The 24,013-nt window shown below is 42.1% G+C and overlaps 1 protein-coding gene across 3 annotated transcripts in view; it reads right to left on the minus strand.

The window, feature by feature from the left end:
• Window positions 1-1,222: 1,222 nt before the first annotated feature.
• LOC137545390 (beta-arrestin-1) overlaps window positions 1,223-24,013 on the minus strand; it is a 294,468-nt gene continuing 271,677 nt past the window's right edge. For all 3 annotated transcript variants that reach the window (XM_068266565.1, XM_068266563.1, XM_068266564.1), the window contains 3 exons: window positions 17,921-17,991; window positions 6,365-6,416; window positions 1,223-1,552 (listed from right to left, as the gene is read on the minus strand). In XM_068266565.1, the coding sequence (XP_068122666.1) occupies window positions 1,441-1,552; window positions 6,365-6,416; window positions 17,921-17,991 (235 nt within the window). In that variant the 3' untranslated portion in view covers window positions 1,223-1,440. The remainder of the gene's footprint in view (window positions 1,553-6,364; window positions 6,417-17,920; window positions 17,992-24,013) is intronic.

The raw sequence follows: 24,013 nt of genomic DNA on the forward strand, positions 1-24,013 counted from the left end.
TTTATTTGTACATTTTACAATGTGGCCATGAAAGTCACAGTTTAGGTTTAGCTATAAGTACTAAAGTAAGACCAAAAACAAACCTGTCTTTGACACATATTTAATTACACAGTGAACACTTATCCAGGCCTGGCCTTCAATTGAACTAACACTGTATTCTTTGCAGGAAATCTCAAATACATACTGCTGGGGATATCTAGTGGTTTATTAATTCATTCAATATCCTCAGAATATGCACTGTTGGTGGGACTCGAGGACAGGTATGGAAGTGTCACTACATTAAGACATTTACCTGAAAGCATTGCTCCATCCTAATATGCTAAACTTGCAAAAAAAATAAAGATTAAAAAATAAAAACCTCAATTTTTTCTGAGCCTGTAAATATATAATTTGTATATTCAACATTTCCACAAGTACACTGTATGCCATCGTAGATTGGCTAATCTCTCTTGAGGTATCATGATTGCGAATTACAGAATTTTAGAATTTAGCCTAAAAAATTTAAATCATAATATTAACACAATCCTCTACCTCTGAAGTTTATACTAAAAACATTTAAAACAAAATTAATTGTGATGTGTTCTGTAATTTATTTATCAAACAAAAATTTAAATGGGGGAATATTAATGGAGACACATATGTCCACTTGTTTAGCTCCTTCACCCTAAAAATAATTTTCTGTCCCAAAATAGTAAGAGTTATTTTTATTAAAAACTAGCTCACACATTCATAATAACTATTTTTTTGGGGGGAGGAGATAACTCGACCTAGACAACTTTTAAATAGAATGGAACACCTGACAATTACAGTGTACATCTAAAAAAAACAAAAAACTTGTAATGCCAAACAAACACATCAGCTACTGAAGGTAGACATATTTTTGAATTTTATGGTCGTCTGAAAACCTGCATTCTTCGATTTCAATTGAGTAAACCTCGAAACATCATTAAGTGCCTCCTCATCTCTTTCTAACTTTACAAAGGCATTGTAAAACAATAACAACAAAGCATCCTTTTTGATTGTTTTTGTTTATAAAATATGTGTTGCTTTTGAGTTCTGAAACTGATAATTTTATAGAATTAATTTCTTGGTTTTTTTTTTCCATTTTCATGTAACAAATACTTGTATGATACGACCATCATTATACAAAATGCGTAAAAGACTTGATTAATACAAAAGTGCTACAAGAACTCCTTGACGTACAGTAATTTGATGCACGAACCATGATTGTACGCTTTCAATCTCACATTTTTTTTTCGTGTTAAAGATAGTGTAGCCGAAACTGAAGAAAGGTAGCAAGACGCGGAGTGACAATTATGGCACAGCAGTAAGATTATAAGGGCTGCCAACATTGGTGTTATCCATGGGCTCCCAGGAAAAAAAAACAGAACCCAGTCCACGAGTTTTACACGGTCGAGAAAGGTCAAACCCGGTGGCAGTTTATCTGTCGGTCATCGGAGGAGAGTTTGTTCCTTCTTCTTCTTCTTCCTTATCGTCCTTCATTCCTTTTAGTCTTTGACGGGCAAAGTCTTCGAAAACAATGTCGTCGTCGCTGGGTCAATAAAACAAATCAAAGTTAGTCAATTATCTAATAAAATAAACAAAAACAAACAAAAAAAGCATTTTTTGAAGCAATTCACAGGGCATAAGCACAAAGGTATGAAGTTCATTTGACTTTAACTACTTCTTGTCTTGACCATTTTTTAATCTCATCTAACATTTTAGCATTTAACAACTGAAAAAGTTATAAAAACTAGGTAAAAAGTAGTATTAAGGTTATTTTAAGTATTCTAGCTTGATTAGAGATAAAAAAAAATATTTTATGGATGATAAGGTTTGAAAATTTCAAATTTACAATTACAAAAAAATTACACATTTTCAGGAGAAAAAGATAATAGGATATGGGCCATTGTGGGATTTACTTGTGGAGCTGGAGTTTCTGTGAAACAGGAAGAAAGGGTGTAGGAGCCCTTACACAAAAAATGACACCTCCATAAGTGCCTATTATAAAAGCCAGGATTTGCCGCAAAGAATGGTAATTTGGGCGTACAGCATCGGCAGGATTCTGTACCTGCTATTGGGTGCCTCCAAGCACCAACATTTACCCTTTTTGCCACAGAAATTGACCTTCTTTGGCACAAATTGCAGCTTCTTATAATGGGAGCAATTTGTGGCATAGAAGGTAAATTTTGGCACCCGATTAAATCACAGACGCCGAGGCATGTCAATATGCAAATTGCAGCATTATATAAAAGTAGAAAAAAAATTGCATATCGGCATGCCTCGATGCCCTAAGTTTACCCTCTTTGGCACAAATCACTGCTTTTGTAATGGCCGCAAATTGTGGCAAAAAAAGTAAATTTGGGTGCCCAGAGGTGCCCGATAAAATTGTGGGCTCCGAGGCATGCAGATATGCAAATTGCAGCATTGCATAACAGACATGGATTTGTATATTAGCATGCCTTGGTGCTGCAATTTTATCGGGCACCTGTAGGCGCCTAAATTTACCTTCTTTGCCGCAAATCACGGCTTTGGGGAAAGGGAAGGTTAAAGAGTAACTGTTGGGCATAAAATAAAATAAAACAATTCTTTTTTTTTTTTACTGATAAACAAGTAATAAAGATGCTAACCAGGCAATTCAACAGTTAAAAATCTCTCTTATTTTTCTTCTCCATAAAACATCATTCCCCAGTTTCCCTGGCTCTTATTTTGGTACATCTGCCACATAAAGAAAGTTGCAGGGCATACTGTTTTTTTTCTTCTTCTTTTCTTTCCCCTCAGACTTAACTAATGCAGCCTGATTGGCTGAAGCCTCTTTCCTTCCTGTTTTTTCCCTCCCGCACCTTTGTTCCTCTCTGATTGGCCAATATTTCTCAATGCACTTTCTACTGCAGATTTGGGTGAGAGTGTCTAAAGACTAGGAGGGGGACCGGCAATGATGCACAGGCAGAGTATGGGAGGAAATGATGTCAGGATTAGCTTCAAGATAGACACAGACAAAATGGAAAACCCCTAAGAAGGATTTTCTCATTTTTTTACCATAGAAAAATTACTAAAATCAAAATGTGGACAGCACAATACATGTTATTTAGCTCGTATTTCGAGACCTGCACATTTATGCAGGAAGTCAATTCAGGAGCAGCTTGTAAAGGGGAAGCGCTGCCAATGGAACCTATACAAATTGCAAGTAATCTTATGGCTAGCTGCATCCATGTGTTTCAGTTTATATTCTATTTTTTTTAGAATAGGGACTAGTATATAATGTGCATATGATTTGCATTCAAGGTATGTAATTTAGCTCTGGGAGGGGGGGGGGGGGGGGGGGGGTCTGCATGCCTCTGTTTATTTTCATTTCGTTTGCAGCCTAGAAGTGCTGTCAATGGTGTGCTGTTGTTTGGAACAAAGAAAAGAAAATATGACTAGCAGAACAATGTAAGATTATGTTTTGAATTGATAGACTGGTGTAAGGTCTCTTCTGTAAGGGTACGTCAATGTCGTGGAAGAGTCCAGCAAAAAACATGATGTGCACATACTGTTTCTGGAAGCTAAAACTCTTCTTCACTGTATCTGTTTAAAATGCAAAGTGCGTAAATTAGCTTGTATTTCAGGATCGGCACATTTCTGCAGGTAGTCAATTCAGGTGCAGCTTGTATCTGGGAAGAGCTGCCAATGGAACCTATAAAAACCGTATTTATCTACTTATATATGTTTTCTTTCTGAGATAGTATGGCTGACAGCTCCTTTTTAAGGTTAGGAGGGGGGTAAGTTTAAGGCACGGGGAGGGATTAAGCGTTAGGCATAGGTAGAGGGAGGTCTTAGGGTCAGGCATAGGTAGAGGGAGGTCTTAGGGTCAGGCATAGGTAGAGAGAGGTCTTAGGGTCAGGCATAGGTAGAGGGAGGTCTTAGGGTCAGACATAGCCGGTAGAGGGAGGTCTTAGGGTCAGGCATAGGTAGAGGGAGGTCTTAGGGTCAGGCATTGTTAGAGGGAGGTCTTAGGGTTAGGCATAGGTAGAGAGAGGTCTTAGGGTCAGGCATAGGTAGAGGGAGGTCTTAGGGTCAGACATAGGTAGAGGGAGGTCTTAGGATCAGGCATTGGTAGAGGGAGGTCTTAGGATCAGGCATTGGTAGAGGGAGGTTTTACAGTTAGGCATCATTAAAGGGACATCTTAGGGTTAGGCATCGGTAAAGGGAGGTGACAGTAACAGGTTAAGTTATGGATAACAATAGTTCATGTGATTGCTTAATATTTTAAGTTGTTAAATTTAAAGCTAGGCTTGGATATTTGTAAGGAACAGTACTAGCATAGGTGCCAGACTTGGGCTCTCCGGTAAGGTGAGTGTTGAGGAACTTGGTATGGTTAGTGTAATTCATGTACAGGCATTAAACTTGCAACAGTTTCTGTACAGAACCCCCCCCCCCCTTCCCCTCTTCTGCACCCAACTTAATGTGGATTGACAAGAAAGCAGCCAAATATCTTTGGCCACTTGCTTTGTCCTTTTATATCTTCTCTATCTCCCTTCTCTATCAAACAGCTTGTCCATGTCAATCATTCACGAACTGTCGCTGACTGCTGCCAACCTGTCAGCTGAAACAATCACAAACCATTGTATCGCCCAACAACAACCATGTGTCTGTATGTTGCTTTAAGTAAGAATATAGATTTTACAGAATAAAGAATGTGATCAGGGCTTAGAAACCTTGGCAGGTTTAGGTCGGTGGTTAGGTGGTCAGGCGACTTTGAAAGATAACAGCACAGAAGATATATGTATGCCACCATTGTTCCACCGAAGACAGGATGCAAACATAAGCTCTTCCATAAGAAAAAGTAGCACACACACGCTCAAAAACAAAACAGAAAATAAGGAGGAGAGGATGAAGTAGCATTTAAACAGAGAAGTAGAAATAAAAATTAAAAAACACAGATCTTACGTTGTTTTTCCTTTGTCTATGAGCATGCAGAGCAGAGCGGAAGCCATGCAGAAGAAACAGAATGGTTAGAGCACACATGCGTTAGATTCAGACATGCACTTCCCTTGAGAGGGATCATCATCGGTCAGCCGGGGTATTCCATCTTACCTTCACAATTTCTAAAAAATGTTTTGCTATATTTTTTTTTATTTTGATCAAACCTGACATGTACATTACACAATTTAAAATTTAGGTGAGCAACATAAAATAATGTTTTTGGTTTTTGGAGAAAAGAAGATAAAAATACTTTTGTTCCAATATAGTATAGATACATATTTTTTATGTATTTAAAAAATCTCTACTTTGGAGGGAGCCAAATAACAGGTCAATTGTATATATAAATAAACAGTACCTGTATTTATAGGAGGACACCATTTTTTAATTTTTTTAAAAAATCCTCAAATTTAAGTTAAAGTAAAAATGAAAAACTTTTGCTGAAGAAAACATTTGCCTATTTATAAAGAAAGTATCTGAGATGTTTTTGTTGTCTACTTTTAAGATCTTGCTTGTTCGTTAGATAAAATTAAATTTATTTAAAAAAAAGAGGCACGCCAGTAGTTCCTCTCTACACTGTTCATTGAAACATGGTAAAGAGTTGCAGGGAGGTTATTTTAATAACTGGCATAAAGGTATATTTTTTAGTCTGTCAATAAAGAACAAGACTTTCAAATAGGAACACGGTGAATTCAGCGCAGGAGACTTGGGCACAGCCGGCGCCACCATAGGCCGTAATAGGAATTACAACTAAAGCAGCGCATAGGGAGTAACTTTGGCGCCATCAGAAGACGAAGCTGAAGTTACTTTTAAAGCACTGTAATTCGTCCTCCAGCAATTTCTGAGAGCCAAATTATATCATTCCCCACCATCCATGGCGGCCTGGACGGGGAATAGTATTTAACACAGCCGGGAACTTGTGCAGCAGCAGGATCCGCCATATACCGGCTGTATCCTGCGGCCAAGTCTCCCACGCCGATTCCTCTCGTACGCTTCAAAAATGCCGGCCGGAGTGAAAAAAAAAAAGATTTTCGTCTAATTAGAATTTGTATAACATTTTTCAAAAAGAAATATGTAAATAATTAAGAATACCGTAAAAAAAGGAAAACCGTTTTACCCACTATAACTGTTTCCCACAGCTTTCACAGATAAAAAATTATAGCTTACAAGAAAAAAAAACATTAACATTTCTTATTTTTTGTTCTACACACTTTAAAATAAATTGTCAGGTGAGTTTAGGATCTTTATTTTTGAGGTTTGGAGGGTCAGTGTAATTGAAATGTCAGGTTTAATTAAAATTAAAAAAAAAAATGGAGATGCAGTGGCTGGTAGATAAGTTAAGATGAGGCGATCCAGTTAGTACATATCAGGTAGTGACAACAATAAGGCACACCCAGCTTACTTTGTATCAAACTCTATCAGGTTTGTATCTATAGGAACTTCATTCTCTGGAACTAAAAAAACAAAAAGTTGCACACAATAAAGTCACAATGGTTACGGGGCATAGAGGCAAAGTTACATATCGTCAACAAAACAACCTTGGATGGTTAATATTTCAGTATTACATTATGGTTCCAACATTTGTGTATTTTCTCATGGAGGTTTTCTCTGCCTTACCTTTTTATATATTATCAGATAATATTATAATAGGCACTATTAGCAGACATATTATTATATCATATCAGATTATCAGGCAGATAACATTTGTGTTCTGGAATCCAGCTGTCACCTTGCTAAGGATGAACCATGAGATGCAAACATTTCCGAGTTCATGCAGGATTATGTAATTTTTTTGTATGCAAATATATTCAACTTGAAAGCCATTTAAGCCTGGGTGAGACTTGATTGATCCATTTTCAACCTGCATATATTTGCATAAAAATATACACAAATCTGCATGAATTTGGAAATATTTGCATCTGGTTGATCATCCCTAGTCCTTATCAGGTAATCCCCAAATACAGACAAGCAGAAACGGTCAATTAGAGGCCAACAATTTCAGATTTCAAACAAATGTCATGAAAACTGTGTGAAGCTTTGAATTAGGCCAATCAAAGTCAGAAGGAAGAGCACTTGATTGGCTTAATTTAAATCTGTATACGATTTGCATTCAATTTGCATACAAGCCAGAATTATTAAGATCTCATTGACCATTGCTACAGAAAAGACATACCTTTTAGTTCCATGATATTTGCAGCTATGATAAACAAGAACCTATAGCATCAATAACCCGGGTTAGTTCACTAGGGGACTCCTCTCCCAAGTGATGAAACAGCCCTGGATGGATTGTATTAAATTGCCTTCCATTAATTGATAAACCTCACCTTAAAGTAAACCAGAGCTGAGTGAATATGAAAAATTGATACATACCGGGGCTTCCTTCAGCCCCATGAGCACATAAGAGTCCCTCCCCGCCCTCCCGCGGTCTGCCGTTCAGCCATGATCAGCCCGGATAACTGGCTCAGCCGCATCAGTCGTGGTCTTCTGAGCATGTGGGGATCTCATGCGCATGCGCAGAAGGTCACGACTGACGCAACCGAGTCTGTTACTGGGGCTGATCACGGCTCAGCGGCAGACCGCGGCGAGGCACTCATGCATGTTTATGGGGCTGGAGGAAGCCCTGGGCATGTATCGATTTTTCATATTCACTCAGCTCTGGTACACTTTAACCACTTGCCGACCGCCCACAGCCCATGGGCGGCGGCAAAGTGGACGCCTAAAGGACCGCAATACGCCTTCAGGCGGCGCGTCCTTTAGGCATGCCGGGGGAGCGATCGCGTCATTGATGACGCGCGCTTCCCCCGGCAACTGGCTCCGCCCACCCGCCGTAACATCCCGCCGGCCGTACGGAAGCGCCGGCGGGATGTTAACCCCGCGATCGCCGCATACAAAGTGTATAATACACTTTGTAATGTATACAAAGTGTATTATACAGGCTGCCTCCTGCCCTGGTGGTCCCAGTGTCCGAGGGACCACCAGGGCAGGCTGCAGCCACCCTAGTCTGCACCCAAACACACTGATCTGCCCCCCCCCGCCCACTGATCGCCCACAGCACCCCTCAGACCCCCCCCTGCCCACCCCCCAGACCCCTGTTTGCACCCAATCACCCCCCTAATAACCCATCAATCACTCCCTGTCACTATCTGTCAACGCTATTTTTTTTTTTATATCCCCCCCTGCCCCCTGCCCCCTCCTGATCACCCCCCCACCCCTCAGATTCTCCCCAGACCCCCCCCCAGACCCCCCCCCCCCCTGTGTACTGTATGCATCTATCTTCCCTGATAACCTGTCAATCACCCGTCAATCACCCATCAATCACCCATCAATCACCCCCTGTCACTGCCACCCAACAATCAGCCCCTAACCTGCCCCTTGCGGGCAATCTGATCACCCACCCACACCAATAGATCGCCCGCAGATCCGACATCAGATCACCTCCCAAATCCATTGTTTACATCTATTCTCTCCTCTAAACACCCACTAATTACCCATCAATCACCCATCAATCACCCCCTATCACCACCTGTCACTTTTACCTATCAGATGAGACCCTAATCTGCCCCTTGCGGGCACCCAATCACCCGCCAACACGCTCAGATTGCCCTCTGACCCCCCCTTATCAATTCGCCAGTGCATTAATTACATCTGTTCTTCCCTGTAATAACCCACTGATCACCTGTCAATCACCTGCCAATCACCTATCACCCATCAATCACCCCCTGTCACTGCCACCCATCAATCAGCCCCTAACCTGCCCCTTGCGGGCAATCTGATCTCCCACCCACACCATTAGATCGCCCGCAAACCCGCCGTCAGATTACCTCCCAAATGTATTGTTTACATCTGTTATCTTCTCTAAACACCCACTAATTACCCATCAATCACCCATCAATCACCCCCTATCACCACCTGTCACTGTTACCTATCAGATCAGACCCTAAGCTGCCCCTTGCGGGCACCCAATCACCCGCCCACACGCTCAGATTGCCCTCAGACCCCCCCCCCCCTTATCAATTCCCCAGTGCATTAATTACATCTGTCCTTCCATGTAATAACCCACTGATCACCTGTCAATCACCTGCCAATCACCTATCACCCATCAATCACCCCCTGTCACTGCCACCCAACAATCAGCCCCTAACCTGCCCCTTGCGGGCAAACTGATCACCCACCCACACCAATAGATCGCCCGCAGATCCGACATCAGATCACCTCCCAAATCCATTGTTTACATCTATTCTCTCCTCTAAACACCCACTAATTACCCATCAATCACCCATCAATCACCCCCTATCACCACCTGTCACTTTTACCTATCAGATCAGACCCTAATCTGCCCCTTGCGGGCACCCAATCACCCGCCAACACGCTCAGATTGCCCTCTGACCCCCCCTTATCAATTGGCCAGTGCATTAATTACATCTGTTCTTCCCTGTAATAACCCACTGATCACCTGTCAATCACCTGCCAATCACCTATCACCCATCAATCACCCCCTGTCACTGCCACCCATCAATCAGCCCCTAACCTGCCCCTTGCGGGCAATCTGATCTCCCACCCACACCATTAGATCGCCCGCAGATCCGACATCAGATCACCACCCAAGCGCAGTGTTTCCATCTATTCTCTCCTCTAAACACTCACTAATTACCCATCAATCACCCATCAATCACCCCCTATCACCACCTGTCACTGTTACCCATCAGATCAGACCCTAATCTGCCCCTTGCGGGCACCCAATCACCCGCCTACACGCTCAGATTGCCCTCAGACCCCCCCTTATCAATTCGCCAGGGCATTATTTACATCTGTCCTTCCCTGTAATAACCCACTGATCACCTGTCAATCACCTGTCAATCACCCATCAATCACCCCCTGTCACTGCCACCCATCAATCACCCCCTGTCACTGCCACCCATCAATCAGACCCTAACCTGCCCCTTGCGGGCAAACTGAACACCCACCCACACCAATAGATCGCCCGCAGATCCGACGTCCGATCACCTCCCAAGTGCAGTGTTCACATCTGTTCTCTACCCTAAACACCCACTAATTACCCATCAATCACCCCCTGTCACTGCTACCTATCAGATTAGACCCCTATCTGCCCCTAGGGCACTCAATCACCCGCCCACACCCTCAGAATGCCCTCAGACCCCAGCCCTGATCACCTCGCCAGTGCATTGCTTGCATCTATTCCCCCCTCTAATCACACCTTGAGACACCCATCAATCACCTCCTGTCACCCCCTAGCACACCTACCCATCAGATCAGGCCCTAATTTGCCCCGTGTGGGCTCCTGATCACTCGGCCAAACCCTCAGATCCCCCTCAGACCCCCTTCCGATCACCTCCCCAGTGCATTGATTGCATCTATTTTCCCCTCTAACCACCCCCTGAGACACCCATCAATCACCTCCTGTCACCCCCCTAGCACTCCTATCCATCAGATCAGGCCCAATACAACCTGTCATCTAAAAGGCCACCCTGCTTATGACCGGTTCCACAAAATTCGCCCCCTCATAGACCACCTGTCATCAAAATTTGCAGATGCTTATACCCCTGAACAGTCATTTTGAGACATTTGGTTTCCAGACTACTCACGGTTTTGGGCCCGTAAAATGCCAGGGCGGTATAGGAACCCCACAAGTGACCCCATTTTAGAAAAAAAGACACCCCAAGGTATTCTGTTAGGTGTATGACGAGTTCATAGAAGATTTTATTTTTTGTCAAAAGTTAGCGGAAATTGATTTTTTATTGGTTTTTTTTCACAAAGTGTCATTTTCCGCTAACTTGTGACAAAAAATAAAATCTTCTATGAACTCGCCATACACCTAACGGAATACCTTGGGGTGTCTTCTTTCTAAAATGGGGTCACTTGTGGGGTTCCTATACTGCCCTGGCATTTTAGGGGCCCTAAACCGCGAGGAGTAGTCTAGAAAACAAATGCCTCAAAATGACCCGTGAATAGGACGTTGGGCCCCTTAGCGCACCTAGGCTGCAAAAAAGTGTCACACATGTGGTACCGCCGTACTCAGGAAAAGTAGTATAATGTGTTTTTGGGTGTATTTTTACACATACCCATGCTGGGTGGGAGAAATTTCTATGTAAATGGTCAATTGTGTGTAAAACAAATCAAACAATTGTCATTTACAGAGATATTTCTCCCACTTAGCATGGGTATGTGTAAAAATACACCCCAAAACACATTATACTACTTCTCCTGAGTACGGCGGTACCACATGTGTGGCACTTTTTTACACCCTAAGTACGCTAAGGGGCCCAAAGTCCAATGAGTACCTTTAGGATTTCACAGGTCATTTTGCGACATTTGGTTTCAAGACTACTCCTCACGGTTTAGGGCCCCTAAAATGCCAGGGCAGTATAGTAACCCCACAAATGACCCCATTCTAGAAAGAAGACACCCAAAGGTATTCCGTTAGGAGTATGGTGAGTTCATAGAAGATTTTATTTTTTGTCAAAAGTTAGCGGAAAATTGATTTTTATTGTTTTTTTCACAAAGTGTCATTTTCCACTAACTTGTGACAAAAAATAAAATCTTCTATGAACTCACCATACTCCAAACGGAATACCTTGGGGTGTCTTCTTTCTAAAATGGGGTCATTTGTGGGGTTCCTATACTGAACTGGCATTTTAGGGGCCCTAAACCGTGAGGAATAGTCTGGAAATCAAATTTCGCAAAATGACCTGTGAAATCCTAAAGGTACTCATTGGACTTTGGGCCCTTTAGCGCAGTTAGGGTGCAAAAAAGTGCCACACATGTGGTATTGCCATACTCGGGAGAAGTAGTACAATGTGTTTTGGGGTGTATTTTTACACATACCCATGCTGGGTGGGAGAAATACCTCTGTAAATGACAATCTTTTGATTTTTTTACACACAATTGTCCATTTACAGAGTTATTTCTCCCACCCAGCATGGGTATGTGTAAAAATACACCCCAAAACACATTGTACTACTTCTCCCGAGTACGGCGATACCACATGTGTGGCACTTTTTTGCACCCTAACTGCGCTAAAGGGCCCAAAGTCCAATGAGTACCTTTAGGATTTCACAGGTCATTTTGCGGAATTTGATTTCCAGACTACTCCTCACGGTTTAGGGCCCCTAAAATGCCAGGGCAGTATAGGAACCCCACAAATGACCCCATTTTAGAAAGAAGACACCTCAAGGTATTCCGTTAGGAGTATGGTGAGTTCATAGAAGATTTTATTTTTTGTCACAAGTTAGTGGAAAATGACACTTTGTGAAAAAAACAATAAAAATCAATTTTCCGCTAACTTTTGACAAAAAATAAAATCTTCTATGAACTCACCATACTCCTAACGGAATACCTTGGGGTGTCTTCTTTCTAAAATGGGGTCATTTGTGGGGTTCCTATACTGCCCTGGCATTTTAGGGGCCCTAAACCGTGAGGAGTAGTCTGGAAATCAAATTCCGCAAAATGACTTGTGAAATCCTAAAGGTACTCATTGGACTTTGGGCCCTTTAGCGCAGTTAGGGTGCAAAAAAGTGCCACACATGTGGTATCGCCGTACTCGGGAGAAATAGTACAATGTGTTTTGGGGTGTATTTTTACACATACCCATGCTGGGTGGGAGAAATAACTCTGTAAATGGACAATTGTGTGTAAAAAAAATGAAAAAATTGTCATTTACAGAGAGATTTCTCCCACCCAGCATGGGTATGTGTAAAAATACACCCCAAAACACATTCTACTACTTCTCTTGAGTACGGCAATACCACATGTGTGGCACTTTTTTGCAGCCTAACTGCGCTAAGGGGCCCAAAGTCCAATGAGCACTTTTAGGCTTTACAGGGGTGCTTACAAATTAGCACCCCCCAAAATGCGAGGACAGTAAACACACCCCACAAATGACCCCATTTTGGAAAGTAGACACTTCAAGGTATTCAGAGAGGGGCATGGTGAGTCCGTGGCAGATTTCATTTTTTTTTGTCGCAAGTTAGAAGAAATGGATTCTTTTTTTTTTTCTTTTTTTTGTCACAAAGTGTCATTTTCCGCTTACTTGTGACAAAAAATAATATCTTCTATGAACTCACTATGCCTCTCAGTGAATACTTTGGGATGTCTTCTTTCCAAAATGGGGTCATTTGGGGGGTATTTATACTATCCTGGAATTCTAGCCCCTCATGAAACATGACAGGGGGTCAGAAAAGTCAGAGGTGTTTGAAAATGGGAAAATTCACTTTTTGCACCATAGTTTGTAAACGCTATAACTTTTACCCAAACCAATAAATATACACTGAATGGGTTTTTTTTTATCAAAAACATGTTTGTCCACATTTTTCGCGCTGCATGTATACAGAAATTTTACTTTATTTGAAAATTGTCAGCACAGAAAGTTAAAAAAATCATTTTTTTGCCAAAATTCATGTCTTTTTTGATGAATATAATAAAAAGTAAAAATCGCAGGAGCAATCAAATAGCACCAAAAGAAAGCTTTATTAGTGACAAGAAAAGGAGCCAAAATTCATTTAGGTGGTAGGTTGTATGAGCGAGCAATAAACCGTGAAAGCTGCAGTGGTCTGAGTGGAAAAAAAGTGCCTGGTCCTTAAGGGTTAGAAAGACTGTAGTCCTCAAGTGGTTAAGGTCTGTACCCATTACACAATTTTTTCAATGACGGGTGACTACTTGTGAAGAACAATCGTGTTCCTGATTTTGCACCCGTGGGTACACCTAATCGTGACCATCATGTCGGATCACTGAGGCTACGCTCACAGTGGGACGTTATAAAGTCATATAACGCAGGTTATCGCACGGCAATGTTACCTAGACAACGTTAACAGTACGACATTAAAGTCGCGTTGTATTGTTGCATTATGGTAGCTCACTGCTTTCAGTGCGTTACCTCTTAACGCAGACATTACCAGATACAGGGAAGCATACTTTTCATTGCCTGTATGCTCCACTGTATCTACTGTATGCCACGGGAACGCAGCTGTAAAAAGCGATTTCACGAGCACTTTTAATGAATAAATATATGGTATTTATTAATTTCCAGGGCAAAGAGCTCACTTCCTGAGAGTCGCCAGGAAGAAAAAACAAAATCGCCAAACAAAAGCGCTTAGAAGAGCGTAAATTGCTCTGAAAGTAGCTTACAAAAGCGCTTAGCGCTTGTGACTGCGCTAGAATTTATAATGTGAACTAGGCCTTCATGAGATGGTAAATGAGATGGTAATAATTGAATCTTGCATGCAAAATAATGCAAATCGTATACAGCTTGGGATTAGGACATTCCAAGGCATTTCTTAATATTTTTTATTGGCCTAGTCCCGAACATTACATTTGCATCAAATGCAAGGCAGACTTATTAACATCTCAATGACCATCTCTGGTTGTAAATAACCCTCTAACATTAGATCTAGATTCACAGTGGTCAGTTGCATTGCAGAATGATTCTGCCTATCAAATCACTGACCATACATTTCTCTGGGCCTGTTCACAGTACAGCGCTGTAACTGATAACGTTATTCTAACTTGCTGCATGCAGGCTTTGTATTAAAGTCTATGTCCAGTCTCCATTGCAGTTCACACACATTATAACACATTATAACATGTGTATTATGCAACTGACCACTGTGAATCCAGCCTTAGCATACCAAGGTTTCAAAAGTAGTCGAATATAGTTGCCTATTCTGGATATTTTTATTGGATGTCATGTCTGCAGAGACTACCACCTGTTTGATATTTGAAAGCCTTCACTATAGCCTGATACAAACATTACATTTGTTTTGCAGATCAGTTGTATGTGGTCCGGTTGGCAAATCACTGAACAATTTCTCTACCTCTATGTAGTATGAGCGTCAGGCTTGCTCAAATCTATCCGGATATCTCCCAGTCAAGCTGTGCGGGAGGAGGGGGGGATTGGGGGGGGGTCAATCTTACCTGTCTGACGTCTTAGCTCCGTCCTCAGCGCCTCCCACGATGCGGTCCATGCGCATCACGTGACTCCAAACCCTTCCTCCTTCAACCCGGAAGGAGGAAGTGTTTGAAGTCGCGTGGAACGCATCGTGGGAGGTGCCGAGGGCGGACCTAAGAAGACGTCAGACAGGTAAGATTGACCCCCGCACAGCTTGACTGGGAGATATCCGGATAGAACTATCCGGGTGTCTCCCAGATCGGATTTGAGCAAGTCTGACGAGCGTTTACCTACACAATCTATTCATGGTATTCCCAATCTGTTGGCCATCATGCTACATGGAGGTGGTAAAATTGAGAGTACAGTATGTACCAGGCTTAAAAGGAACCCAAGGTTAGAGACATATGGAGGCTGTCATATTTATTTCCCTTTAAACAATACCAGTTGCCTGGCTGTCCTGCTGATCTTTCTGGTCAGTAGTTTCTGAATCACACACCTGAAAGAAGCATGCAGCTAATCTTGACTTATTTTTTTGTCAGAAACACCTGATCTGCTGCATGCTTGTTCTGGGTCTATGGCTAAAAGTATTAAGAGGCAGAGAATCAGCAGGACAGCCAGGCAATGTGCATTGTTTATAAGAAAAATAAATATGTCAGCCTCCATGTGTCTCTTACTACTGGTTCCTTTTAAGCAAGTTGAAGCAAGTTCAGAGGCTAACGGCATTCACATTACATTTTGATTGGTCAATGATTGGCCAATTTTACGACCTCTGTGTGGTTATGAGAGCGTATCTACACAATCTGCTTCTATTATTCCATGTCTGTTGGCCTTCATACTACTTGGAGTTGGCAAAATTGCTCAGTGATTGGCCGATTGGATGTTTGTATGCACCTCTAGCTTGCTTGCTGCCAACTAAATCAGGAGGTCTTCATAGAGGTTTTCCTCCCCTTATAAATGATTATTTTGCTGACCGTCATTCCTACTTTTTTCCGAGTCATTGTACCACAATTAGTTAGGTTTTATGAGATGCTGAGATTTCCAACTTGTAAACGATTTTGGTAGAAATCATACGTGGCTTGGAATCAGGACAATCGAAATCACTTCCTGCCAATTCTGATTGGTCCAGTTCCCAGCTGCATATAAATTTGCATGCAAGCCAGAAATATTCTCATCTCATTGACCATCTACTGACAATATGCATGTCCATCAGTTGTTCTGACTTTGTAAACTAAACGTCTTCCATATCAATTACTTAAAGAGGCCCTGTAGTGACATATAGTTGAATGCAGTAAATTATTCAGGATACCCACTTTTAGAGTAACTAGTCCCGCCCTCCCAGTGATGTCACAACATAGGCTGTTTAGAAATGTAGAATTCTCCTCCCAGAGCACCAAGTATATTTTGTACTGGCTTTAGAATTCTCAGTAAACAAACATTCTGCAGGACCTGACAGGACTAAAGATTTAGCCACCTGTGATAAATTTCAGAATGTAAATCAGGGTGAGGAAAAATGTTACAACGGGCAAACACTGGCTAAATAATTTATGCATAAATATTGTTAAAAAAAAATTAAGCAGTTTTTATTAAAGCGGAATATAACCCTGCATTTCAACTTTGCTCTAAAACATTATTTACAGTATATTATATGCAACCAGCATATTTTTTTTTTTTTACTACACCAGCATTGGAAGGGTTACACAGAGCTTTAAAGTTCCTGAAGATTTCTGCAGACGCATCCGAAGCTGACATAGATACATTTTGTTTACATAGATGTATCTAAGAGTTGAATGTGACTCACTCTCTTTGACTGAGAAGGAGCTGGAGGACAGCCAAAGAGTGTGTAACATTTATCAATAGATACATTTAACTAAATAGAATGTAACAATTTGAACTTCTGCATATCTCTCCACGGAACTTGAAACCTCTGTGTTTAACCCTTCCAATGCTGGTCTAGTAAAAAAAAAAAATGCTTTTGCATATAATATGCTGTAAATAATGTTTTAGAGCAAAGTTGAAATGCAGGGTTATATTCCGCTTTAAAGCCAATGGGTACCGGTTAAAAAAAGAAAAAGTCAGATACTCACCTAAGGAGAGGGAAGGCTCGGTCCTAATGAGCCTTCCCTCTCCTCTCCCGGTGCCCTCGGTGCTGCGCTGGCTCCCCCGTTCGCGTCCACCGCCGCAGGGACTTCGGAGGTCTTCGGGAGCACTCGGGCTTCCGAAGACGGGCCGCTCCATATTACGTATGCGCGAGTGCGTCATAGAGGGCGCTCGCGCATGCGTAGTATGGAGCGGCCGCGTCATCGGGAGCCCGAGTGCTCCCGAAAGGTCCCTTCGGCATGCGGAAGTGGCAGTATTTGACTGAACTGGTCGAATACTGCCACGGGGGATCCTGCGCAGGACCGGGCACCGGGAGAGGAGAGGCTCATTAGGACCGAGCCTTCCCTCTCCTTAGGTGAGTATCTGACTTTTTCTTTTTTTAGCCGGTAAACATTCACTTTAATGATATTATTTTCACAAAATATTATTTTCAATTTCCTTTTTAAAATGTACTGAGGTCACGGGATCAGCAAGACCCTTGGCGCTCTCGGCAGGACAGCTGTTCCATTAATATGTCTTGTCTTGCAGGTTTTCCATGATTGTGTCATTGGCCTCAATTCACTAAGCTTATCTCCTGTCTTTAATAACTCTTCTAGAGTTATCACCATGGTGATGAGGCATGTCGTATTCAGGAAACATTTTACCTCAGGCAAACCTAAAGTTAACTCTTCTGTCTTTAAGTTAACTCTTCAATCCTTAAAATAACTCCAGAGTTAAAGACAGGCTGTTAATTAACTGCATGTGAAAATAACTACAGAGGAGGTAACTTAACTACAGAGGAGGTAACTTAGCTACAGAGGAGGTAACTTAAGGAATGAAGAGATAAGATAACTCTCTCACTGTGTGGTGGTAAGTTATCTCTTGCCTTATTATCTCCAGCATGATCTTAGTGAATTGAGGCCATAGTGTGTACAAGTTTATTTATTTTTATCCATAAGAAAAATTTGAATATTTCCTCACCATCTCGGTGTAGTGGCTCCTCCTTGGGCTTTGGATGCATCAAAGTAAAAGGTAGTTCTACAGCCACATCGCTAGATTGCAAGAACAAATCACATAACATTAGAAGTAAAAACATAAATAAAGTAAGTGTAATGCTTTTATTTACTTTTTTTAAACTGCTGAGTAGCTGAAGTACAAAAAGTGCAGTTAACCAGCATGTCCACATCACACCGTGCAAATGTGACATTATAAAACAGACATACTGACACAACATATAGTTTGAATTCTGGAAGATGCAGGATTATTTTTTATGTCCCCAGATAAAAAAATGTAAATAAAAGGATACATGGTTTAAGTGAAAAATTAAAGAGACACTGAAGCGAAAAAAAAAATGATATAGTGAATTGGTTGTGTACTATGAATAATTACTAGAAGATTAGCAGCAAAGAAAATATTCTCATACTTTTATTTTCAGGTATATAGTGTTTTTTCTAAAATTGCATCATTCTATAATATGTGCAGATTACACAACACTCAGCATTCAAAACGATTCTTTCAGAGCAGTCTGTGAACTAATGACCTCTCCTCTGGCAGAGAAAAAGTAAATAGTTCAGGAACAGTTGAGATAATAAAAGTCAGATAACAGCCCTCTCCAGGACTAACTTAGTCGGAGAGCTTAATGGCTTGTTTGCATAGAGATAACAACTGGAGTTTCTCAACTCTTCCTGTACTGGAAACAATTAGACTGATGTATCTGATCTTAATGTTTTATTTCTTAGCTGTACTACACATACAAATCATAATATAATTTTTTGTTCGCTTCAGTGTCCCTTTAAGCTACACTACATCTAAATTATTATTATCATCATCATCACTTCTTATAAATTACAGAAATACTATATAATGATTTCCATGTATTAGAATACTAGAATCTACTGTAGAGATTGAGAAATAGAAAAAAAAATCATATTATTATTGTGCAATATTTAATTGGAGGTAAATGACATAATATACTGAAAGTCAGTGAAATAAACACTTTGTGAAACATCACAAAAAGAACATGAAAACATTACAATAATGGCCCATATGCAATTAAATGTTTGTACTGGGTAAGAACAAGCTTAAATAATACATCTCATTTCTAGAAAAAACATTGTTTTAAGACATACATGTGAATCTCCAAAAATTAGAATATTGTGCAAAAGTCCATTAACTTCAGCAATTCAACTTAAAAGGTGAAACTATTATAGGAAATATGAACCCTTTACAGATGTTTTGGATGAATTAGCTGATTAGGGTCTGACGCTGAGCCTAGAATATAAACATTGTCACAATATTCTAATTAGCTGAGATTTTGATTTTGGAGATCTCGTCAGCTGTAAGCCAGAACCATCAACATTATAACAAATAAAGGCTTGCACAATATCTCACTCTGCATGTAATGAGTCTATTTCATATATTAGTCTCACCTGTTAAGTTGCACTGCTGAAATAACTGGACTTTTGCACATATACAATTTTTTTGAGTTTCACCTGTAATTCAGCAGATTACTAAATTTACACCCCCCCACCCCAAAAAAAGATACATACATATTATTACGCTAAGACTAAATCTAACTTTTAAAACCTGACTATGTTATATTAGAATACGGGTTATTACCCATAAATTCTGCCAGAATTATTACTGATTCAGTTTTAAACCACCCAGTCTTACAAACACCGGAGAGGTTCATTATAAAAGCATTTGCACAATAGATCATGCAGTCCATTAGTGTGGAGAAGGAAGTCTCAAAAGCCAAAATGCCAACTCCAAAAACATGCCACCAAAGTTAAAGGAATACTGTAAGGGGGGGGGGGGGGGGGGGTCGGTGAAAAATGAGTTGAACTTCAGACATCCTGTGTTGGCGCAGCCACTCACCGATGCTCTGGCCCCGCCTCCGGTTCACTTCTGGAATTTTTAGACTTTAAAGTCAGAAAACCACTGCACCTGTGTTGCCATGTCCTCGCTCCGGCTGATGTCACCAGGAGCATCCTGCGCAGGCACAGGCCATACTGCGCCTGCACAATACACTCCTGGTGACATCAGCAGGCACAGTGGTTTTCTCACTTTAAAGTCGGAAATTCCAGAAGGACGTTTTCATATGAGCTGTAAAATGCTTTAAAAACACCTTGAAAACGCTATAGAAACGTTTTAGCTACGTTTTAGCCTTTTCTACCGCTGCCTCTAGTGTGAAAGTCCCCTTACAGTGCCAGCTCTACATCTACTGTTTGTACTGCCATAATCAAGTCTACAGTATGCACCTGCACAAACAGGCTCACAATGGTGCATTACCTCAGCAGTAAAACATCACCAATGTGGTAATACATTTTAGCATCTTGGTGAGGGTGATCACTACATGCCCCGCCCTCCCTCCCCCCAACCACACACACACCTCACCAGATATCTGTATAATCAAGCATAGTATATCATCTGTCAATGGTTAGACCCTCCCAGCTGGCTGGGAAATATCACAGAATAGAGTTCTGATCGTAGCGTACCAAACATATTTAATTAAAAATGTAAAACAGATGTGTCCATTGGTATACAGCGTATAATTATGTATGGTTATCCGGCGGGGCTCCTGCAGTGTACCACAGATACCCTCCGTCCGATCCTTGGACGCTGACGCCAGCACCTACTTGCACCTTTACACCATATAATAAAACCCCACACTCTGGTTAGCCACACCCAACTGGTTTCGTCATCCATCAGACTTCATCATGGTTGAGAAGTTGTTTTGCGTGTTCTGAATGAAGCATACAGTACATAGAACTGTGCTTTACTGCAACTGTAATCCAACAGAATCTGCCGCACTGCGCCACTAAAGTGCAGAAGTGAATGTAATTGCATTGTGGTGCAATTATATAGTCCAAAGCGATGCAACGCAGCAGGTGCAGCATAAAAGTATCCTAAATAAGGCGCACCAGGCAGTGCAGTTTTGGGTGGTGACTTTATGTGAGCTGTGGCTTAGTGCAGCAGTAGTTTGGTGTGGACGCCGCAGTTGAGGGCGACAGCTTAGTGCGTCGGTTGTTTTGGATTTCCTGCAAAGTTTTCTGCATTGTACAGGTAGAAAAAAAACAACGTTTTGTAAAAAATAATACCTTTTAATGGCTAACTAATAGAGTTAAATGATGCAAGCTTTCAGGGATCTAGTAGTCCCCTTCTTCAGGCATATTTCCAGATGTTAGCTGAAGTAATACACTGAGGCAGGTAAATAGTAAACACGAAGATGACAGTTGTGCTGGTTTCTGTTTATCCGTTAGGTGTCAGGTGATCAGCAGGCTGGAGCCAGTGAGTGAGTTAGTGCAACCATACATGAAATCCAGCAGGTTTCTGAAGATCATGAAGCCAAATATGCCTGTAGAAGGGGACTAGATCCCAGAAAGCTTGCATCATTTAACTCTATTAGTTAGCCATTAAAAGGTATTATTTTTTACAAAACGTTGTTTTTTTCTACCTACAGTATATCATTTGTTTGGCTAACACGGTACAGAATTTTTTTTGCTGCATTGTACATAAATTGTCTTAGCATAAACAATGTTTTATTATTTGGTTGGTTGGGCTAGCAGGGCTGACTTACTGTGCAAATATGAGATACTGCTCAGCTGTGTTAAACATTACTCTATAAGGCCGGTTACACACTAAAAACGTGCAGGAGAACGGCTCCTGCAGGCGTTGCGGCGTGTCGTCGGGAATCTGCAGTGCGACACTGAGTAGCGGCGGTAGTAGTTAATTAACCCGAAGGGGAAACGCTGATTCCCGATGATAAAATGCGCTGGGATGCGTCGTACCGGAATGCATCGAAACGCAGCGTCGGGTGTGAAAGGTAAAATGAAAGTCTATGGACTTTCCTTTTACCTTGGTTAACGCAAAGTATAGACTTTGCGTTAAAACGCCGAAAAAAGGGCTCTGGTGTGAAAGAGCCCTAAGCAGTCCAAAGTCCTATGCCCATTCCACAGGAGGTAGTCAGGGAGGAACTGGGGTGGGGGGCGGGGACCATTCAATCATCTCCTGTGAACACAAAGCTGGTAAATCTCCTGCTCTGCTGCCAGCTCTATATTTGGATGCACAGAACTCTGGGGTCGTGTCCTTCGGAACAGCCAGGGCTGCCTTCAGGGCGGTACAAACAGTACAGCACTATGGGGCCCATGCAAAGTCGGGGCCAGAACAGCGGCACCTCCGGACAAGCTCCAGCTGTGAATCAGTGCCTGGAAGCCTACGGGGGCCAAATAGGTTTGCCCAGTATGGGGCCCAGAAATTTCTGATGGCAGTCCTGGGAACAGCTGAATCAAATATAAAAAAAAGTGCAAATAAAAAATTAGATACATAATAAATATGCTCCCAAAACAAAAGCCATGATGGTAATTCTAAAGCCTCACTATACAAATTAAAAATTTCATAAAAAGTTTTTCGCTTGACTAACCTTCAGGCCGGCTTCACACTGTAGATTGGCAGTACAATGGCCGCACCGCCTAAAACTGGATAATCCCCTTCTGGCATCTGGCCAAACAGGAAGTGACACTCACTTCCTGTTCGGCAATCGATGAACTGCGCGGAAGCATGTTTCTAAAATACGCTTCCGGACATGCGCAACGCACACAACTGGGGCAGGTTTTTAAAAGTGCATGCCAAAGACTTACATGACTTCCGGTTTGACTCAGAGCAGCACAGGAGCCGCACGGTAACAAAGGTATTGAAGCGCGTTAGGGCATTTCCGGTGCAGCGTATCGCATCTTGGGGAGTGTAAACTCCCCCATAGACTAACATTAGACTGTGGTGCGGTAAAACCTCAGTGTGAAAGTGCCCTTAGTGTAATCTTAGTGCAATCCTTAACCTCTGAAGTCCCTACTAGTGAAGTCAGATAACAGGACAGAAGAGAAGTTGACTTTGGCTTTTGGCAGTGGTGGCTCCAGGAATTTTTTTTAGGGGGTGCTATGCAGGTGCCGGACCAATCTCCAAGGGAGCTGATGACCTCGCGCGCCGCAGCAAAAAATGGGCGAAAAAAATGGGCGTGGTCATGACCAGATGAGGGCGGGGCTAGCTGTAATTTAAAGTGAACCCAGGGTGAGAGTGATATGGTGGCTGCCATATTTATTTCCTTTTAAACAATTCTAGTTGCCTGGCAGCCCTGCTGATCTATTGGCTGCAGTAGTGAACTGAATTACACCAGAAACAAGCATGCAGCTAATCTTGTCAGTTCTAACAATATTGTCAGAAACCCCTGACCTGCTGCATGCTTGTTCAGGGTCTATGGTTGAAAGAATTAGAGGCAGAGGACCAACACGGCAGCCAGGCAGCTGGTATTACTTAAAAGGAGATAAATATGGCAGCCTCAATATTATTCTCACCTCGGGTTCCCTTTAAAAGTGCAACGCAAAGACAGAGGGCCCAAGTTTTGGTGACCCTTTCCCCAGAAAATTCACATAATTGTGCAGGTTTTCTCAAGAAAATACACGTAATGTGAGCAGATTTGAACAAAAAACACGTTCAGTGACCCCAATATGCACAATCGTTATCAGATATGACCCCAATATGCACAACCGTTATCAGATATGACCCCAATATGCACAACCGTTATCAGATATGACCCCAATATGCACAACCGTTATCAGATATGACCCCAATATGCACAACCGTTATCAGATATGACCCCAATCAGCAGCACCACCTGAAAAAGAAAAGAAAAACCCATTTACTCACCTAGTCAGAAGACCTCCTGTTCCGACCTCCTCCTCTCCCGACCTCCTTGTGGCGTGCAGCTCAGCTCCCACGATCCTCTTCCTTCCTGCAGCAGCCTGCATTTCCCGGCGAGCAGGGCTACGGGAAAATGGCCGCCCGAAGCCCTGCACTGCAGACTCCAAGTCTGCAGTGCAGGGCTTCGGGCGGCCATCTTACTGTAGCCCTGCCTGCTGCTCCGGGCTGCCGCTGTGAACTGACTCGGCGTCTCTTAGACGCCTGAAGTCAGTTCACGCCAGGGGGTGCTTGGAAAAATTTAGGGGGTGCTTGAGCACCCAAAAGCACCCCCCTGGCGCCGCCACTGGTTTTTGGTCACATGACACATAGTACTTGACAATG

Source organism: Hyperolius riggenbachi, chromosome 2 (genome assembly GCF_040937935.1).
Source record: "Hyperolius riggenbachi isolate aHypRig1 chromosome 2, aHypRig1.pri, whole genome shotgun sequence".
Taxonomy (NCBI): Eukaryota; Metazoa; Chordata; class Amphibia; order Anura; family Hyperoliidae; genus Hyperolius; species Hyperolius riggenbachi.